The following is a 23,450-nucleotide window of genomic DNA, read 5'->3' as shown; positions in this document are numbered from 1 at the left end:
TAAAAACATTACTCATTAAAGGTATATATTTTATCTTGGTCAATTGTGTACAAATACAACTTAGCACTATATAAATACACACAAATGAAAACCATCCAGAACAAATTTTGTGTTATAGCAAAAAGAAAACATTTTAAATTGCTCATATTATTTGGTATATTACCATTAAAAATAAGTAATTTATTTTTAAATAATCATACAACTTAAATAAAATAAATTTGAAAAAAAAGTCTTGGTCTTTTATAACTAATACAAGGATTATGTCTCATAAATATGGACATTGATTTGTCTTAAAGGTTTAGTTTTTTATACAATATTAAATACAATTACAGAATTTACAATATAAAATATCTCAATTTAACAATGTTAAACATAAAATATACCTATTAACATAGATACAGATATAATCTAAAACTTAACATTTAAAGATAAAACAAAAAAAAAAAAAAAATTAAGACAAACAATTATTTTAAATACAATAATTTGAGCATGTCTTTGAAAATGATTTGTAATAATATAGTTTATGTCTTTAAATATTGTAAATAAATAACATTTTACAATAAAACCAGTTAATCCAATCATAATTAAATAACTGTACAGTGTACAATTTAGTCTTAAATTATGATAATACTATCAAACACAAATTACTTTATACAACTTTAATTTATTTGCTTAACAAATTCCTCAATATATTCTGACATAACCTTCATCCCTTCATTTGACTCACTTGACTGGTTATTAACACACAATGTCTTAATATTATCTTTTGTTGTGATTTGTAAACAATTAAATTTTTCAAATGCCAAAAATGAATGTTTTATGGTATCGACAGATATACTTTCACCTGCAAACATTTTTTAATAGAAATTAATTATTTAACAGGAAACAAGAGGGTATGCCTATTTATGCAAAACAATGATTTAATATAAATTTAACAAAAAAAAAAAATTACCATAAGATAAAATTCCTTCTTCTAAATTCTCATGCATTTGGTTTAAAATTGTTTGTATATGTTGACGTTCTGTCACTGAACTTTCTGACAAAGCAAGAAAACTTCCAGCACTTTCAGCCATGCATTCTAAGTATGGCATCATAACTGACCGATAAAACTTTAACTTATTCAAACTGCTTACATTAGTATTAACCTAAAAATAAAAACAATTTTACATACCAAAAAAAACCAATTAATATTATAAGGATTATGATAAGAAAAATGATGTAATTTATATAAATAGTCAATAAAAAAAACTTACACGATAATGAATATCAACTTCAACATGTGACTGTTGATAATCATCATCAGAATCAGAATCATAATCTAACTGTTTTGCCATATTATGGCTACGTCTCTCTTCTTCAAGCATCTATAAAATAAAATAAATGCTTTTATAATATAATACATAACATTTAACTACAATTGACAAAATAGAAACAATAATCTATTTCTGAAATACCATATCTATCAAAATAATATCTTCTTCCTCGAAACTTCTAATCACTCTTTCCACAATATTATCTAGACTATCACAAGATTTAATAAAAACAAAATCAAATTGTAATAAGTTGAAAAGAAATAACACATCTTCAACCAATTCTTTCCTTGAGATTTTTTTTTCTGTTATACTTGTATTCCAAAACTCCTGGCTGACTAATTTAAATATTGTAAGAGCTGTAAAAAAAAAAATTAATTACGATTAATCTTCAATAAAAATGATAGATAAATATAAAACACCAATCTCAAAATATTTGACAAATAAATATATCATATTTAATACTAACCCACAATTGATTTATGCATAAAATGGGAAATAAGATTATTTGCATAATATGACAGTTCTATTAAGGCTGATACATCAAGAATTGGTTTAACAAAATGGCCATTATCAGTGTTTTCATATACAACTAATTTTGGCCCTAAGAGATCAAGCTGAAAAAATAAAAAACTTATAGAATATTTAGTTACATAGTCTTCATCTAACACTTACTGCATGTTTGATAACTTCTATTGACTTTCCACTGAAACCGACATCTCTATCACCTTGACTCAATTTATCACGCAAGATCGATAAATCTTTAGCTAATTGTTCTATAGTAGTACCATTTCTATACTTATTCAAAAGTAAAAAGCATACCGCATGTGTTGACATTATAGGAGTTGATTTCCAACAATCTATAAAACACTACATTTCTTTAATATGAAAAAAAAATTACTTTTCATTTATTTTAATTATAATTTAAATTTTATATAACTATGAATGTATACCTATGTATTAATTGTAAGTTACAAATTATAATAAATATTATATTTACATGATTTATTTTTCTGCAAGTATTTTATCAGAATAAAAGATAAAATAATAATTAATAGCAATACTGTTTATATTAAAATTGTTTAAACAAAAAAATATTATGAACAGATTTTGATAGTATTTTTTCTAAGTTAAATTTTAACTTAATATAATTAAGATTAAAGAATAACATAAACTCAGATACCAACATAAAGGTCTAATCAAAATAATTAACTTGCTCAATAATATTGTTAATTCATAAGTACATTCACAAATATATATATAAGATATAACAACAATAATCATTAATGTAATAAAATATAAATTAGATTTTTAAATGTAGTCTAATTGTTATCAATAGTTTTCAATTTGAACAAATAATATTACCATAAACTATATGTTTTGCCATTCTGTCTACTGTATTTTTATAACAAATAGTTGGAGACATCACTTCCATACCATTCTTACTTAAGGATTCATTTTCTAATTGTGTCAATTTATCAATTGATTCATACAAATCCTAAAATATGATATAAAACCAATATGTTATAAAGTAAAATCAAAAATAAACAACTATAAATAAAAGTCTAATATACTATTTAAAAATCACTTATAATTAAATCCAAGGGACTAAGTTTGTTTCAAAAGATATTTGGTGATATCTAGATATCTAATATTGAACAAAAATATAAAATATACTGACTACTGTTAATAATTTTATAAATATTGTATTGTTTATTTTTATTGGTTTATAGTTTTAAAAACACAGTAAAATAAATTTAAGTTACAGTATAACTTGTATTCAAAAAATAATTTTTGTCATGTAAAATTGTTCTTGTAAGTTTATATTATTCAATTAAAAATATAGTTATTTTTAATCATTAACCTCAAGTTCAATGTGCATTTATTGTTTTAAAACTATTTTAGTTATAATTGATTTTTAATTAATAATTAAAATTAATAATAAAATACATCTAATTGAAATATATTTAACATACTCGCAATCTATATGGCCTGTTAAAATCCACCCTCATTATTCCATAGTGTGAACAAATAGCTTTAATAAATGTCCATATAGCAACAAAAAAAGTCTCTTTCTTTTTTGGTTGGCCAAGTTGTTCTCTGACAAAATTCCCTTCCAATATTCGGTCGTAATTCATAGAAACAGGAATAATCCAAGCATCTTCAATAACTTTTTCACGGTAAGCATCCACAATGATACTCAATAAGCCAGCTATTTTTAAAAATCAAATAATTAAACATGACTTATTATGCAATACCTATACATTTTTAAAATTTTTATATTTAATTAGCACACCTTTAGGTACACAACATTTTCCACTTCTAGTTCTGGCACCTTCTAAAAAGAATTCTATATGGTGTCCATTTTTCATACTGTTTTTAATATAACTACTCAAAACTGACCAATACAGTTGATCTTTTTTTGTATCTACGTGTCTCTTGATGTAAAATGCCCCCAAGAAACTCAACAGTTTGCTGGAATAAAAATAAATTCAATTAACATTTCATAATTATAATATTTTTTTTTTTTTAGGAATAATTATCAAAAAATATTACGTACCTAATGAAGAAAACCCTGAGGTTCTCTCCAGCCGCTACCAAAGGTGGTTTGATGTTATTCATTGTCAACACTAATCCCAAAAGTATATAGTCCATGTGACTCTTATGCAACGGTAAATAAATAACGGGTAAGCCACTCTGTTCTGCTTCTCTAACTCTTTCAATTTGAGCTGGCTGGACCACGAGACTGGTGGCCAACAAAGAGACCATACGGTACGTGAACCAACCGATTACCCTACAAAACACAATCAATAATCATTAATTATGTACATGCATCGCTGTAGAAAAGAAAACAATCGAATTTACTTGTAAACCCAGTTTTTCGCATTTGCGCTTATGATCGTTAGTATGCACCTCGTGTTTGCTTGCTGTGTTTTAATCTCTTCGTCAAAACGGCTATCGCCGTCGGCCAAATCATCAGCACACGCATTACGTGCGACTGTACTAATTGCTTTTACTACAACTTCGTCTTCCAAAACCTTTACGAGTTATAATTCAATAAATTAATTACCACGCACATATACATACCACATACGTACTGTGCTATGTCATGTGTACCTACTTCATCATATATGTATTTGTACTCTTGGCTTTTGAGCTGGTAGAAAAACTTTAGATCGTCGACGAAACAACCGAACATTGACTTTTTTACGGTTTTGATGTTGTATATATCCAATAAGTTTCTTAAATTCGACACGACTCTTTCATTACCATTCGCAATATTCTGAACATACAATATAAACGGCATAGATCAAAGGTCGGCAACCGGAGACCTACGTGACTTTAGGTATATTCCATACGACCCACTCCAAAATGAAAATTAATTTGAATATTTTACATTTTTAGCAATTTCCTTAAATCTACACATTTTATATCTATAAATGGTAATTTAATGATTGAATTGCATTTTATTTATTGCGTCAGGGTCTTATGTTATGTCAAGAGATATCCAATTTTTTGAAGAAAAGAAAGAAGACGCTTCCATGCTTGAAATATAGTTCGGATTTCTGAACTGACATTTTTATTGATATATCGAAGTGTGAGAATGATCTGTCTTAATATATGAGACAGACGGCAGTGATACCATGTATCTACTGCGTTAAAAAATAATAAGAATAAGAGTTTTAAATAGGTACCCTCATTATCTAGTTAAGATAATAGTGTGATACTAACTCGTATGATATGAGTCTTTTTTATGTTTAATAACTTTTTTAAGTAAATAGACACGGGAGTTTACTAATTATGTTTAAAATGACCTTTATATAATATCTATATCAATTGCGCTCAAAGTATGTGAAGGTCGGTCGAACAGTTGTGCTAAATAATATTCGCTGTTAATTTTTATTCAAAATAAATAAAAACAATATAAATTATCAAAGTAGAATTTGTACACCAAAAACTATAGGGGGAACAATATTAGTATCAATGAATCCCAAAATATAAATTTTGGTTTAGGCACAACTGGTTTCATGTCCTTATAAATATTGATAATATTTTTTAATGCATGAGATCCTAATTTGGAGGGGGCAGTAAGAGGGGCGCCTCTGTGATAAGATTTTTGTAGACATATTTGTCTCAAAGCTTTTTTGTATGAAAGTAAAAGAACACCCAATACTCACGGGTATGCAAATCGGACAACATTGTCCCGTGGATGTACGCAATCTGCTCTGTCTCATGATTTGCCATTTCAAATGTTTGGATATGCACAGCTGTTTGACGTCGAACTCGAACGATTTGCGGGCTTTCGGACGGTACCGCTGGAAACCTTGCGACGTGTTATTGTCCACCAACACCACTGTGTTGGCTGATTTTTTGTTCGGCGGCACTATGTATATTTCACACCTTCCGTCATCCTGCGGCCCGTTTTCCGATCTGGTGTACTTGTTGTAGAGATTTTGAAAACCAGTTGACAGCGCTTCCACCATCTCGTCGGATCTTGCGGAGAAAAAAGAGAAAAAAGGTAAACAACGATAACCGGCAGTGGAAAATACACAAAAATAAGCGTTGGACCTTTGCCAGTGCGACTACACGACGACGACACGCCGTCACGAATGCGACCGCTATCGTCGTCGACGACGGGCAATGAAATTCTAAAAGTAGTGTTTGAAAACATTGCCACCGCGCGATTACGTGTGTTGGTCGTGTGTACGTTACGAGTGCTGCTGCTGCAGGTATAGGTATAATAATAAATATATGGTTCAATGAACTGCAGGCACGCGCGAACTGCTTACTGTTTTTTTTCTATAATATTACGGTATCGAAATTATAAACGCGTTTCCTTTTATTAGTCGGTATAAATAAGGTATATATGAGATTTATTTGATATTTACACGACACGCAGTCTACGGCTATGTTACGTATACGTCGAGGGGATTGGAAACGGTGATTTTCCACCTTTGTTTGTCGGGAATAGGCACCTATAAAATATTATATATTACGTTACACTGCGCAACACGGGAGATTATTAGGCGCGCGTTTTCGTTCAATCGTGTCGATTGATCTAGTGAAGCAATGATAATTTCTGAAAATAGATTTGAATAAAATATCGTTAAGTCTGCTCGATATCGAATTTTCCGCGTTTTTTGATAGAGACGTCTTTTTGAGAAATTGAAGTATATATATTTCAGTGTATATATTATACACTACAAATTACAATTTCTACTTTAGCAGCCACACGGTTTTTAGACTATTGTTTGCGGACATTTATAGAAGAATAAAATAAAATCGGGGAGAAGTTGATCTCGAATAGACTTGACGATAAATCCAAACTTGTTTCCAGAATTCTTGTCCCTTAAAGTCGCTTTACTACAAATCAATCGGTAAATGTTGGATGAAAACGTGTATCTATTTATTATTTGTTGCACGTGTTGAACGACGATTTAAAATCACCACTCATTAATTTCTTAACTTGGAACATATTGTAAGGACTTACGATAAAGAAATATTACTGTTAACAAGTAAATGTGTTTTACACAAATCAATTACCTAGATTAATTAGCACGAACAAAAAACAAAACCGATATTATAGGTAATGCATAAAGATTTACTGTTCTACACATTACACTTATCACCTAATATAATGTTATACTCTTTATTAAAACAAGTCTTTTTAAATCCTGAGAATAATACTTTTTAATGGGTACTATATTGCCGTGCTAAGCGAAAACAGGAAAACTCCATTTTTAGTCAAAATTATATTTTCGTTTCTATAGGTAAAATTAGTGATTTTTTACACCGATTTTTTATGTAAAAATAGCGTATTTCCAATTAAACCCCATCTTAAAATGAAATTTTAAATAAGAAAATATGTGGTAAATCCAACAGATTTGAGGTTTTGTAAGCGAAAACACTCAAAAAACAAATACTAAGCAAAAACTCGATGTATCACATGAAAAATAATGGAGTTACCGTTTTTTCGCTTATGTTCATACGTTGGAAAAAAGGGTATTGACGTATAATAAACTTTAGTCACATTATATAAATTAAAAATAATGATTATATTTTGATGTATTCTTTTGTAATTTACTAAACTGATATTGTTAAGAATATTAATAATGTCTCATCCTTATAATATATAATTTTATGAAATCCATTTTCTCCTTAAAAAACTCAAAAGTTGAAATAAAAAGTGTTTAACCAATTCTAAATGTAAAATTAGATATATCAGCACAAGTTTTTGATCAATTTTTGAATGAACGCTATTTTTGGCGTGATTTACTATTTAAAACGTTATTTGCTGTTTATCAATAATCGTGTTGATGGAGTTATCCTATTTTCGGTTATCACGCCAATATATTAAGTATATGTATAACATTTTCAGATATAACAATTTAAACGTCGTCGTAATTGGGATAACGTTAAATATTAAAAATTATGAAATTCGATAAAACATTGCAGTAATCAGTTAGTGATATTAGTGTATACTTATGTCTATATTCTATCTATATACACACTTACTAAAAAATAGAGTTATCACTTATTTACTGATTGTATGCTTTAATTTGCTATTAAGACATATATCATCACGAAACAGTATATACTATATTATGACATGTGAAATAAACGCACAGGTTTTAGGTTAGTTAAAAATATACAAATAAGTGAGACGAAAACATTTTTAAACATTGTTGGTTTAACGATTTATCAAAAAAACTATTTCGTTTATGAAACTTTATTTATATTTTACCAAATATTTAGAGTGTACAGACTAATTTCAATTTAAAATCTTAAAATTCAGTCGTAAAGACCGTAAACTATTATGCATTCGTAATAATATTATACAGGAAGAAGAAATCGGCAAAATGTAATACCCATTCGGGCCATTTGTTACCTCATAGTAAAAAAATAACAGATTATTTGCGCCGTTCTTCTTCGAGAACTATTGTGATATTATCATTGACAACAAAAAAAAACACAAACACAAACACGCGTATAATATTATTCACTAAGTCAAAACAATTAGAATTATATTACTCGGTAGACGATCAAATTATGCATTGTAAATTGTTTATTATAACAAAATGGTTTAAGGTATTGCGTTCAAATATATAACGTCCGCACGATACGATGACAACATCGCGACTATAGCCGCTGTAGTTTTGACGGTCAATAAAAACGGTATAATGTGTATATCATTATGTCAGACGCTCCGTTACAGCTACAATGATCGACGCATGAAGGCTAGATTAATCAGCCTTCGTGATGCAGATGAATATGATTTTAAGACAGTATTTTAATCGTTGTCGACGTTGCAGTATACCCGTCGTCTACTGTCGTCCTACAAAACGATTAACCCGAAATCGGTGAAAGTAATGATGATAAATAATATTATAAACATTGCGAACAGCAGATAAAACCATACGAATATTAAAATAAAAAATAACTATTCGATCATTCGACCGACCATTATAATAATATGCTAATATTATTTGGTGGTACACCGATGGTTATAACGAGTTCGACTGAATCCCATCACTTGGAAACCAGTATATCGCTAAAAACACTGGTTTTTAAAAATACTTTCAAATGTAAAAAAAAAATTTTATTATTTTTAAATGTTTAACCCGAATTCGTCACAAAGTAAATATTATACATATAATTTTTTTTTTTTTTTTGAGTAAATTTAGAAATAAATGGGTTAAATCATAAGTGGCCAGTATAAAAATAGTGTTCGAATACTAAATAACACTGCTGTAAAGTGCAGCCGTATTATACAAATTTAATTAATATAATTATGTAGGAGTATGGTGTGCAATGTGCATAATGCATGATATTTTATGCAGGTGCATACGTCTTAATCGTATCATAATGTACGACTTACAAGACCGCAATCGCTCGAGCTGCAGCGTATATTTTAGTACCGTTTTACATTATTTATTAGTTTTTAGAAACTGTTATACCCCGTAATTTATAATGTCTACTGTGTCATATCAATCATTACGTTTATCGGTGTTTACTTTAAAGTGACGCATATATTATAAATTAAATCTCATTGATTTTTAATAAAAATAATATTATATAATAACAATGGCCGTTGACTATTAAATAATATAATAAAATACTATTATAATATGATACAAAATATATACATGTACATAAAATAGAATAAGATAATTGTTTTATTGTAGTAACATAATATATTATCAGTTATCACGCATCGGGTTTAGACAAACGTTTAATTTATGAATGGTCATTAAAAATTAACAATTCAAACATAAAATATACAAATGTAATTAAACTATAACAAAATTATAGTTTAAAACGATTTATCCATCAATTATTGATTAAAGGGACCAGTTTTCCTAGTATAATATTGTTTTTTACTGTATTAAAAAAACAACAAAAAAAAAACATTTAATTATACATAACCTATGAATCTACCTAAATCATTTTACAACTAATTAAAATTTAAACTAATCATTAATTGATAGATAATAATATTTTAATTAAAACATCTATATCAGTAATTGGTTCATTGATAAAACGTGGGAATTGGTTTTTTTACTGTGCACTGTGAGCTCATTCCAAGACTTTTTTCTTTTTTATAACCTATACATATTACTTACAATTTATTCCATTTTGTTCATTTTAATTTTAATTTTACAAAAATAATAAGTCCATCTACATTCTACGAGTATATATTATTAATTAAAGCAATGTTCATTTTACACACTATTAAGACTAATAAGGACGTTACCCTCGAATGTGTTGTCACCGTTTTACAAACATACTGCAACATAGCAAATTTCAGTTTAGTAGAACTAATTGTATATTCTTAGCTTCAATAATGAATTAAATTAACATATTATTAAAATTAAAAGTAAAAACATTACCTATCTGTTTCGACAATTCGATTTTCTAATATTTTAGCTAGATATGAGCATTTTATAATGCACAATAATTTAGTATTTTAAAATATTCATGACTTGCCTTAAAATTAAAATACAAATAAAAACCTGTGAGGTATACTAAATAATATTCTTATTTTTAAATTTGATAATAGATAGATTTGATGTACTATTAAGTTACACTAGTAGCATCCTCTTGACCTCTTAATGGACTAAATATTTAACTATTAAAAATACAAATTGTGTCCGGACTTTTTATTTAATCATTATTAATATCTACCAACGTGGACGACTAGTTCAGAACAAACTTTAATTTGTTTATCAATAAAAACTAGTGATCATTTTATATTTATACTCTTAGTTGTATTTACCACAGCAAAGCATCGCGATTGAATTCAGTCTAAAATAGAGTACCAGCTCCGGCTAAAAAGTTTGGAAACCGATGTCAGCTATAGTATAACGTATCAAGCACATAGAATATTTCTTTATCCCTAATTACAACCTTATTCTTATTTTTGTTACTTTAAGTTAAATATAAATATTATAGAAGAGCACGATTTGATAATTTAATGTATTTAAATGCCTACACAAAATAGTAAAACCATCTACAGCGCTCTAATGGAAAACATTTATAAGTCTCTCCTGGTTATGACATTAATATATTATTATCTACCGAAAAGAGCAATTGTTTTTTATACAATATTTAATAGTGCTCAAAAACCATATAGTACAGAGATGGCGAACTTATGGCACGAGCACGCTCTTTTAGTGACACACACAACTATCAACATTCGTCGAATTTTAAATTTTGATTAAATTTTTAAAGTTTAAAAATAGGGTCTTAAAATTAGTTGACACGCGAGGACAATAAAATCGCAACAAAATGTTTTGTTTGACACGCAGGTAAAGAAAGGTTGGCCATCCCTGATGTAGTAGCTGCTTATTAATAGTGGTTAAGTAAGCTATTTTTTCCTTCGCCAGGAAAATTATCAACAGTAATTTTAGTTGCCAAACATAACAAGCCTCCGGAGGCTAACTCCTAATATTCCTTCCTCTTATATTGACATATTAGTATTTTACCGTTGGCCAAAATTCTCAAAATAGTAATTTTAAAAAGAGTATATTATTTCCAGAAATATCATACATCAAATAGGTAGATACTCAATTTCATTTTTGCACTTCTTATTATTCCAGAACACGCCGAAAATATATTGATTAAAGTGAGCCATTTACTATTCTCTTTTATTGTGAAATACCATTACAGTGTTTATATTTTACTATTATAATAATATAAACATACATAATATAGTATATATTACATAATATACAGATGTTTCATTTTACTCTCATTCTTTATAATCGCGGCATTCACGGTATAATTAATAACTGAATAATAAGTCTCTTGTCTAACATTATTTACATTAAAATCTTCTCATATTCTTCCACTTGGTATTTATCTATCACTGATATCACCTAACCAGATAAAGATAACGTTATAATTATTACCGCGTAACAGGTTCCTTGACGTTTTCACAAGCACTTGATTAAGATCACCTACTATATTTTTTACTAAACTTTTTTTCTGTAATTCATTTATGCTAAAAATTTATGAACTATATGTTCACGATTTATTTATTTTCAATTAATAAGTCTATTTTGGTTTTACAATGATGTTTTTTTTTTTTATTCTTTAAACACTTTTTTCCCCCTAAATTTGCTCAAAAGTACAAGTGTAGCATATTTTCTGAAAGGTAATGTTCTTAAGAGAACACTATACCCGCATGTGTTGTCTCCGTCTTATACACGCGTAACATAGTTAAAAACTGTTTTGCGCGGGACACCTTTACTCCCTCGATATTTAAATCAAAATTACCAAAATTTTAAATCGCATTGAGAATAACTATACCAGTGTTGTAGTGTTTTAATTTTTTTGATAGTGTTAACCAATAATTTTTAATAATTAAATAAAAAAAACCTTAAGTTCTCAAGCCGATAACTTAAACTGTATTCATGTTATCAAAAAAATTAAAACGCTACGACACAGGTAAAATTCTTCCCAATGGGATTTTTAATTTTGGTTGTTTTGATTGAAATATCGAGGGAGTAAAGTTGTTCCGCACAAAACAGTTTTTAACTATGTTACACGTATATAAGACAGAAACAACACACGCGGGTATAACGTCATCTTAAGCTGGTACTTTAGAGAGGTGATTATTCGATTTTCGAAATGATACTCGAAATAAAAGCGGTTAAAGGAGAAAAAATGTACAACTACACGATTATGTGGAGTATAAAATAATGACGGCTTTGTTTATCACCATAGAAACGAATAAAATTAAATAAAAAAGATCCCCTCGTCAGCTCAGAATCGTTTTTTTATCGAATGCAATCGTATTGCATTTAAATCGAATACCTACAGTAAAATTACACTATCTTGTCCGAAGACCGAAGGGACGATAGACGAACATTCGAAATGCGCTGACCTACTTTTTTTTGCATATTTTATTAAATACGTACATAATTATAAACAATTTATACAAAAAAAATAGTAAATTTAAACCTAGCCTATTTGAAATTTTTTTTTTGTTTATTTTACAATTTATTATTGCATTTAAATCCTCCTAGCCCTAGATACAAGTAACCGTGTAGGTTCTCAACAATCTCAATATGAGCATACTCCATTTTAGTGTTGAATACCATGACACACGATACCCAATATGTCAACTTAAGAGAAAGTAATGACCGGTTTAAGCCAAACGATCATGGTCTAACCTCTTCTAATTTAATCTAGTTTAAAATCCGCATTTTATACACGAACATAAATTTAATTAATTATTTTAAATGTATAATTTGCAACTACTATGGCAAATAATTTTGGTTCTAGTCGAGATGGGCTTTAAGATAAAGGGGTTTTAAGAAAACTAGCTAAAGGCACATATTAAACACACACACATATATATATATAATATATACTAGTATACTACTTGCTTGAGTATATTTTAGTTATACTCAGTACGTTTAAAGTTATATTTTTTACTAAATCGATTGAAGTCAGAAATTTATAAAATTAGAAATTCCTTTTATGTTTAAAATTTCAAATTTAATACTAGGATCCTCATTAGTTTTTCTACCAATAACAAAAATTAATTTTATAAAAAAGCAACATTGACTTCTACGACCTTTTTAAGTTTATATAAGTTGTTCTATTATCTGTATAAAAATATATTAATAATACATAGGCAAAACTTTTTTTCATTATTTTGACAAAATTATGAAAATTTATAATATACAAGTATTTTGTAGTTAAAAGTTAATACAATTTTAAATATTATTTATACATAAAATTTAAAATTGAATACAAGATTGCCCATAAGTCGTTCACATTGAAACCGAAAGAGTTAATTAATATATAATTAAAATTATTTTTTTAAGATATTTTAAGTTTAAATTTGGAACAAATTTTAACGATGAATAACGATGTTAATTATTTTATTGCAATACAAAAACATTATTAGTGGGGATTTTACGTCGATTTTTACGTATATGATATTATGAATTTTACTACACGCAGTATCGTTTTAAAAATATGTAGATTAATTTTAAGCTATTACTTATTTATACAAAGAACATATTCACACTGTTCTACGATATGGTGATATTGACTCAAAAGTGAATAACAAAAATATAAATATATATAAATATAAATGAATAAATATATTATATAATATCTATATATAAATTTGATGTTAATTGTAAGGACGAAAAATATAAATAGTTTAGGTACACTCAATTTTTTTATATCTCATTAGAGATCAAAAATAACTAATTAAAAAAGATGTGTTAATTGATTGAATAGAGTATATAAAATGACACTATTTTAAATCATAGGTTTATTTTTGGCTAAGTTATTCTAACCGCTATTATGTACTCTCTATTAATTAAAAATATATAATACATACTAAAATAATTGGTTCATTAAATAAATAACAACAATAGTCATATATTATATGTTGTTATTACAATATATTATACAGGTTATATTATTATTATTATTATTATTGTATATAATTATATTATATATTGTACATATATTAATATGTACCTACCTACATTTGAATTTTTCATCTATATTCTACATATATTTTGGATAACAAATAATATATAACATAACAATTATTATTATTTAACCTAACTCATAAACTACTCGTCCGAATTTCGATTTTTATACATCGAAATAATCCAAAAAATATTTTGCTTCAAAAAATATTTTAAATATCTATGTATGCTATCATTCAAAAAAGTAAAATACTTATAAAATTATAACGATAAAAATTATTATTTCTATTTAGGTACACTAGATATTATGTAAACAAATATTTTCAAAAACGTTAATACATTTTGAAATAATGAGTGTTGCTTGATAAAAGAATCACTCAGTATAAAGGTATGCCAATTGGAAATTTTTAATTGGGAGTTATAATACTATTGTAACTGAAATGAAAATAGAAAGCAAATCACATAGGTACTAACATTACTTAAATATATATATTATATAGAAGTACTTTATACGGGAATAATTAAATAAATAGGTAATTAATTATTTTATATTAATAAAAGTACAGTTTAATACATAACATAATTAATAAAATATAATAGTATATATATACATTATACAAGTTTTTTTGAATTATTAAGTAAAAAAGGCAAAAGGGACTTTAGTAAACCACATATGGTAATAAATGAAATAACCTTAAAATAGTTTTATCAATTTAAAAATTATTTTAAAGAAATTTGATTTCTCTTAGATGTTTATGTATACCTGCACCAAATAACGAAAAATTACAAGTAATTTTATTTTTAGTAAGAAATAAATTTAATATTCATGACGTTTCTGTTCGAACAATTATTATATTACGTCTATGGATACAATAATACAGTCAGTTTAGTTACAATGTCATGTAGAAAATGCAAATTATAAAAACACATGTAACAAGTATGAAACAGTTGTAAATTCGACGTACATAAAAAATTTATAAGTATAGACTTGAATTTTAAAATGGTAAAAATTGAATTCACCAAATAAATTATAATAACATGTAGGTGTAGTACTGTAGTACTGTAGTAGACGTTGGTTCAATGTTAAACCTGACATTAATCATAAATAATATAACATAGTTACATTAATAATATAGCAGTGTTCCTAGCCTTAGTATTTAAAATTAGAATTTTGATAAAACTCACCAAAATATCGAAAATTTGTAAATTATTTTGTTGTTTTTTTTTTATATATTTAAGATTTGAAAATCTAATATGATTCTTCAGAAGTTTTTATAACCATGAAAAATAAAAAGTCACAATAATTTTTCATGCGTGTTTGAAGTTTTCCAATCCAAATACCAATTCAACAAAATACACTACTTCTACTGTACAAGCAGAGCGGTTACATACTTTCCCCCTTTTTTTAGTAATTTTATTAGTTTAAAAGCATACATATTTATATTTTTTCTGGAGTTTTAGTGTAAAATTTATAATTAAGATTATTCAAAATTTTAATATTATCTCAAGAAATTGTTTAAAATTCATTGAGATGTTTTCAATTTAACAGGTATAAAATAATAGTTGAATGCATAATTTAATCTTGAGACTTACTAGGTATGTTTTTAAAATTTGATCTTATTTTTGTATGTTTAAATTGAATATTACACTATTAAGCACTACTATTACACTATTGTTTAATCTCAGAAATAAAACTTCATTTATTAAAATATTTATCAAATTTATTTTTATGATAAAATAAAAAATAAGGTCATCTTCAAGGGCTCAATTGTTCCCATAAGGTATTTTTATGTTATTTAATTGTCTAATGTAGGAAAAACATAGATACGAGTAATAGTGTACTTACTTGGGTAGATCCATACCGTAGGCCTATCGTTTCTATAAAAATTTTCAAAATAAACGTTCCAGCGGCACTTAAGTATATTTTATTTATTTTTACGAGTAACCGGCAATTAGTTTTTCGTTTGATAACAATAATTAAGTTAAACTTATTAACTTACTGAAGAGATGTGAAAGAAACGAAAGCAGAGGTGGCACGTGAAACAACAGAGCGTTACCGCGATTAGTTACGATTCGATGACAAACAGTCAGACATTCAGGTATTTTGCAGAAAGCGGCTATCGTCGACCACGACGGGAATAATAATAAAACGCCGCGCCGGTAGTACAGAGAAACCGACGCGGTGTAGTCAAACCCGAAATCGAATAAATAAAATTAAAAACTCGCACGGCGTAACATTTGAAGTTCGCATTCGAAATAAATTATCATCGCTGCTAATATCGCGCGAAATGCATCGGTGCCGACGTTAGTATTAAATCCGTTACATAATCCCATTTTCCTAATATTATGAACATAACGAAAGCATATTTTCATATTAAATATAACTGAGGCTTTTTAACATAATTGTACCTACTACCTACATATTATATTTTAATTGTTCGATTTCCGCCAACAATTCATTGAATAGAGTATAAAATGTATTAAGATTGCACTTATTCGTATATAATTAATATTATTTATTACTATTGGACAATGACTGGAGTTACAAATAAGTATTGTAATATTTTGACTACAGACTGATTTATTTATCAATATGTATCAATATATGTTTTAATATTTCAATATTAATTTTCAACTCGCCAAATTAATGGAAATATGCATTTTTATACATCTCATTCTAAAGCAAAATATTTTTAGAGTAATTGAATCATAATAATTTAATTATGGACAAGTATTTTATAGGTCATAAGCATAACTTTTTAAGTAGTTAATCTAAATGAGAAAGAGTATAGTAGACTAACGTTTTCAAGGTACCTTCAATACCATTTCATTCCACTCATAAATTACTGGTCAAAAATTCGATTCATATATTTCGAAGTACCAAAAATATCAGGCTTTGGAAAAAGAAGACTGTTTTCAAAAACGTTAAAATTATATAGAGCACTTCGATACTAAAAGAAATTAAAAAATAATATAGTTTAAGCGTCATTAAAAATAAATATAATGTACTACTCACATAAATAATGAAATAAACCAATTAAAAACAATTGCCATGGTTAACTCATGAAGTAGCTTTCTTCTTAAACTACATAACTTATAATAGTACTAACTAGTGACAAACCGAATACACATGATGTGAACTATATTGTACTTACAAAAAAATTTCATTTAGATTTTTACATAATTAACAATAACAATTGTTATTTAAAACGTGCTTTGAAATAATTAAATCATAAGTCAAGTGATGTATTATTCAATATAAATTAGACATAATATATAATATATTATAAAGTAAACAGTAGAAAATACCATACTAATATTAGAAGTAGAGAAAAAAATTGCTTATCAATTATCAATGTGTACAAGTGTATAAAGGGAATAAATCAATATAACATTTTGAAATATTAAAAAATTTTTTTTAATACAAAATTCTTCAATCAGGAAAAACAATAAAAAAAAAAATAATATTATCCCATGTATTAATTACTACTACTGTTATGAATGTTATACTTATAATAATATGCACATTTTAATTATATATAAAAAATATTTTAACACTATTCACAATTAAAAAAAAAAAATCCACAATATTGTTATTTTAACCAGTTGTACTTATATATTATCTTATATGTATATACATTTATATGTCTAGTTTAATGAATGATAATAATTATAATAATGAATATGAATAATCACTAAATGTAAATTCAAAAGTTAAGCACAATTTGTTATTTATTTAAATCAATCTAAAAAAAAAAATCAAAACTCATTTCTTGTAATAATTTTAGACATCAAAACTATATTAAAAATCATAATAAATAAAACAAAACAAACAACTTTATTTTAGGATATTCATTTTAAACTTATTATTATTATTTTATTTTATTACATCTTGTACATATTTCATATGGATACTTTATAAGAATAAAATTATATTGAAAAAGACTCAATGGAGACTAATTATCTATATTAAAAATATAATTCCATCAGAAAACATTATAAAGTTAGAATCCATCATTTTGTAAATAGCTGCATAAGCTTCATTTTCAGTAAAAATATTAGCCACATGTTCTTCATTTATCATAGTGAGCATCCGTGTAAAACCCAATGATTGTGATCTGTTTTTTTGAAATACTTTACTCAATGTTGACTTGAATACTTTAAACCTATCAGGAGTAATTGATGTTTGTGCTACTGCGGGTAAATGATTTGTATCTACTTCCATAACTTCTGGTTCTGCAGTATCAGCTTCTTCTCCTTCTTCTCCATCTTCAAACGAGTAAGGATCATCATCATGTTTTTTGGTTTTTCTTCTTGGAGGTTTGTTTTGTGAATCTTGTTCATCTCCAGATTCTTCATCACTAAGTTGCCTTTTTCTTTTAGGTTTCTCTAATACTTTTTTAAAGTAAGCAAACTGAACAAGTTCAATTGCTGCTTGAGCATCTTGTGTTTCAACATTTTTTGACAAACGAGCTTTAGCATGAGCAGTAGCCAGTCGAATTAATGTTTCTAATGTTCTGACAGTAACAGGCTGAGTTCTTGCAGCGTCAGATTCGACAGCTTCTTGAGAGCGAAGTCTAGAATATTCTTCGGATATTTCATTAGATGCTTCTTCGGTCAATACAGGTTTAACACACTTGGCAATATGAATGTACTTTCTCATGAATTGACTACTTAAAGTTTGTTCTGATTTATTATTTTGTGGTCCATGTAGTAACGGTTCATATTTTTCAAACATGCGAGTTTTAGATGGGTCATTTTCATCAATTTCCAAATTTCTAGTACTCAAAATATCCACACCTGAACCCATTGGTAATGCTTCACCATCTTGTTCTTTAGGATCTCTGTATCTGTGAATGCGAACAACATGCTCAGATATCAAACGATCATTTTCACTATCAGGTACATCTAGCATGACAAACAATAAATCAAACCGAGACAGTAATGAATCCTGCAGACCTATGTTTTCCATTGGAGTTTTATATTGATCGTATCTACCATATACAGGGTTGGCAGCAGCTAAAACAGAGCATCTGGCATTAAGCCTTGCATGTATACCTGCTTTTGAAATAGATACCCTGCCTTGTTCCATAACTTCGTGTATAGCTGTTCGATCCATGTCAGACATTTTATCAAATTCATCAATACACACAACACCTCGGTCAGCAAGTACCATAGCTCCAGCTTCTAAACGCCGATCACCCGTTTCTTGATCTGTAGTGACAGCAGCAGTCAAACCAACTCCAGAACTTCCTCTACCAGTAGTGGCTACAGCTCTTGGAGCTGCACATAATACGTATCTCAATAATTGTGATTTAGCAACACTTGGATCACCAATTAATAACAGATTTATATCTCCACGAAGACGTGTACCATTAGGTAAAATTTTTTCAATTCCACCCAGTAAAAGACAAAGAATTGCTTTTTTAATAAAAGTATGGCCATGAATAGAAGGTGCTAATGACCGAGCCAGCAAGTTGAATATATCACCCTTCCTTCTTGATAATTTTCTACAATTGAAAACATCGTCTCTACTCACAGAATATGTTGCATCTTTACTTAACTGTGATATATTATTAGCAATAACAATAGTTCTAAAATTTCCAGTTGTATAACCTCCTTGCTTAGCAGGAAGACACCGATAACTACCAACTACTTGCACTCGGTCCCCAGGCTTACAACAATCAACTAAATCATTATCACATACAATATCAACAAACCGCGGCAATTGTCCAGCTGGCGCCTTTTCGGGCATTTCTTGAATTGTTATTGTCTGATGATCTTTATACACAGAAAGACCATATTCAGTTTCTAAAGGATTACCATCATCATCTTTTGTTGGATATACAGAACTAGATGGAAAGGCAGATGTCGATGTCATATCTGTATAACGGCGTTCTATTGTTTTTTTAGTAGCTGGACAAAAATGTACACTTCTTACAATCTTCGGACGAACTAAAGAACACTTTGTAACAATGCCTTCTAAACACACCAAGTTACCTAAAAACTTACTATTCATAGTCCTAGGTGTGACATGACGACTTCCAAAACTACCTTCAAATGCAACGAAAAATTCATCATATTTATTAGCATAAGTTGAATCAATATTCGCGACGTATTCTTTAAGGGCACGTTCCAAAGCAAATTGTTCTTCAAAAGTGTTTGTTAATAACTCTTGGGTTCTATTAGGATTTTTTTTACGTAAATCATTGATGTCTATAAGTAGTCTTTGGCTATTTTCGTCAATCATTAATTTAACCTTTTTGTGGTATACATTTTGATTTTCTTCATCATCCAGAAAACTCAGATATTCCTTTTGGATATCTCGAAGTCTTTGTTCAATGTCATCGTCCATCATTTTTAACACTAAAAAAATATAAGAAGAGGAAAATTTAAAAAAAATATGTTGGGTTCTATCATTGGATAGTCTTCCTTTTCTCATGCGATTCAAGTGAAAAAAAAATTAAAATCTATATAAACTGTAAGCTAACTGCACTAATAAATTTACTTTTCGATAATATTGTTATTTTATAATTTAAATACATAAATAAGTATGTATTATAAAAATATTTTCATAGGTAAAACAAATCTTGTTTCCAAATCAAATTCATTATTTTAGCATTTCTTTCAAAATAATTTATTTTAGATTACTTATAAAATGGTATGATAATATTAATAATTACTACTACTATTAAAAATTCAAACACCCCTTGAAATATAGGTCTGTTGTACTCAAGCTTATGAGAGAAGTAAATCATATTCCAACCAAAACACATCTAAGTTGATCAAGTAAAAATAAATATTTGAGGGGGCAGAAGTTTAAATTATAATTTTCATACTTATATTATAATCTAACCTAACAAGAAGTTTATACTATTTCAATTATAGCACTTTTTATTTCTCATTAAAAATTTCAGTGTTTTTCTAATATAAAATTTAATTTTTGAGATAGTCTTACAAACCTGTTAATGACCTCGTCAATATCAATGACATCATTTCTATAAATATTTATGAGCGCTAATCCTGTCAGTCAGTTTTGTACAATATTATTTTTCAAATAGGTTTTTAATCAACATAATGTTGAAAATGAATACTCTGCACTCTGCAGTAACAATCAATACATGCAAAGCAGCTAATATTGTTAAAAGGCCCTTAAAAGTTAACTGGCGGACAATTAGGAACATATTTTTTAATATTTTCAAATAAAATACTTAATCTCTCCGAAGTAGCTCAAAAAAATGTAGCAACTGAGGAAACCTTTCTGATACAATTTCTTATAGACACGACTTTGCATGAACTACTTATTGCAAAGTTCAGTGAGAGCACTGGACAATGAACATATAATGCATATGGCAACTCACTTGTGATATATTTTTGAACACCTCTAAACTGCTTACTAATAGCTGTGGCCCTATCATATTCCTGTCCGACAAGAAAAATATTTTTCTAAACAAGTTTTTCAACTTTCTGCATTATTATTATAATAGATAACCCCTCACCAGTCAAATTATCTGCTACCCCAAATTAAAGAATCTTCCTAAAAATTTGTTAAGATGTCAACATAACACACACAAATTAATATTTGTTTCAACCAAAAAATATCTGTTCCATACACTAAAATTGAAAAATACTTTGATACTTTGATTGTTGATTATCTATTTTCTTAAACTAATTCCTTGCATATAAGTATTAATGTATTTTTTAGAATAATAAGACTTATATAAGAAACAAATGTAATTAGATTCTGTAGATGGTTTTTCAAAGTAGAATCTGTTTATGATTTAAATCTTAATAGCAATCAATCTATATTTATTTAGATGTGACAATTCAATTGCTGATAAAACGCTAGTCTGATTAAGTACTAAACAAGAATGTAATTAATATTAGAATGGCAATGCAAGCTGTGTGATATCATTATATTTTAAAATAAAACGTTAAGACTCAATAAAACTAAAATTATATTTATCTTCCTTATTGACAGAAACCACTTTTACTCTATCAAAACATATTTAATTTTCATGAAACTTTGAAAGGGGGTTGAACCTCTAAAACCATTTCTCGTGTACCAGCCTGACATTTATGACGTATTTCTTATCCATTTACGATATCAATAGATATACATTGGTATCAGTCAATATCGGCCGCTATCATCAGTCTATGAGCACTTAACGGTTTACTTCTCTCTTAAGCCAGAGTATAGTTGTGCCTATGATTAACTGCATTTGTAGAAAACAGTTAACTTTACCAAACAATAGTAAGTATTAAATAGAAGTTATTTAGGTACTTTAAAAAAAAATAATAATCTCCACAATTGAAAGCTTTAAATAGTTTTCCACCCACATTTTAATATCACTTCTATTATAAATATGAAGTGGTATCAATTAGTTATTTAATATTGACATTCTAATACATATAAATGGAACTACATAAAAGTTATAACTGATCTATTCTGCAATTCAATGAGCCAATAAAATATTGATGTTTGAAAGATTATAAGTACACATAAATATTAAGAAGAATAAATTGCATTATATTAATATATAATATAAAATGTTAGGTATAATTTGTAAAAAAGGATAACTGATGGATAATAAATAAAAATAACATTTAAATTAGGTAATTTAATAGGTAACTAGTCCTCACGACAATTTACAACTGTTAGAACATACTAATAAAGTTATTGAATAATGTATTAGTTTATGATTTATCATTATAAATGAAATTAATTTTCATTAGAATATACTGACTATATTATAAAATACTTGAATAACTTAACTCAACAAACCTATCATTTAAAACTACCTATTATCAAATCATATTTTAGTAAAACATTAGGACTAACAATGTGCATATTCTTTCATAAAATATACCGTTTCACAACAACACTTATAAATTATAAAATACTAACATAAATAATAACTAGGTATATTTTATTATTTTAAATGAAAAAAGTAAAGTGTAGGTACTTACGTTTGGAGAACTATTTATTTTCTGGACAATTCAACACTTGCACTCAGTATAAATCAAAATTTATAAAGTGAAAAACAATTGACGTTTAGCTCAGTCAAACTATGCACTAAGCCATAGGACATAAACCATAAAAATAATCAAACAACCAAACAACAATGCACTCTTATTTTTACCGCCAAAAAGATTAACAACCAAATAACATTATTAA

General features: G+C 27.4%; 1 protein-coding gene across 5 annotated transcripts; it reads right to left on the bottom strand.

Annotated features, from left to right (window-relative positions):
- On the bottom strand, positions 1–23,433 carry LOC114119761 (DNA replication licensing factor MCM3). 5 transcript variants are annotated; one of them, XM_050198196.1, is made up of 14 exons: positions 23,243–23,421; positions 5,489–5,804; positions 4,432–4,593; positions 4,176–4,348; positions 3,871–4,104; positions 3,607–3,785; positions 3,287–3,522; positions 2,676–2,808; positions 1,986–2,170; positions 1,780–1,927; positions 1,455–1,669; positions 1,254–1,364; positions 953–1,145; positions 1–844 (listed from the first exon to the last, which is right to left on the bottom strand). In XM_050198196.1, the coding sequence occupies exons 2-14, from the start codon at positions 5,792–5,794 to the stop codon at positions 660–662; spliced, it is 2,460 nt and encodes an 819-aa protein (XP_050054153.1). In that variant the 5' UTR covers positions 5,795–5,804; positions 23,243–23,421; the 3' UTR covers positions 1–659. The 5 variants fall into 5 exon arrangements, with proteins under 5 accessions (XP_050054153.1, XP_027837247.2, XP_027837248.2 ...); XM_027981446.2 differs by lacking the exon at positions 23,243–23,421 and adding an exon at positions 17,289–17,862; XM_027981447.2 differs by lacking the exon at positions 23,243–23,421 and adding an exon at positions 16,119–16,694.
- Positions 23,434–23,450: the final 17 nt, after the last annotated feature.

This window comes from Aphis gossypii, chromosome 1 (assembly GCF_020184175.1).
Source record: "Aphis gossypii isolate Hap1 chromosome 1, ASM2018417v2, whole genome shotgun sequence".
Taxonomy (NCBI): Eukaryota; Metazoa; Arthropoda; class Insecta; order Hemiptera; family Aphididae; genus Aphis; species Aphis gossypii.
This window is presented reverse-complemented; position numbering and strand designations above follow the sequence as displayed.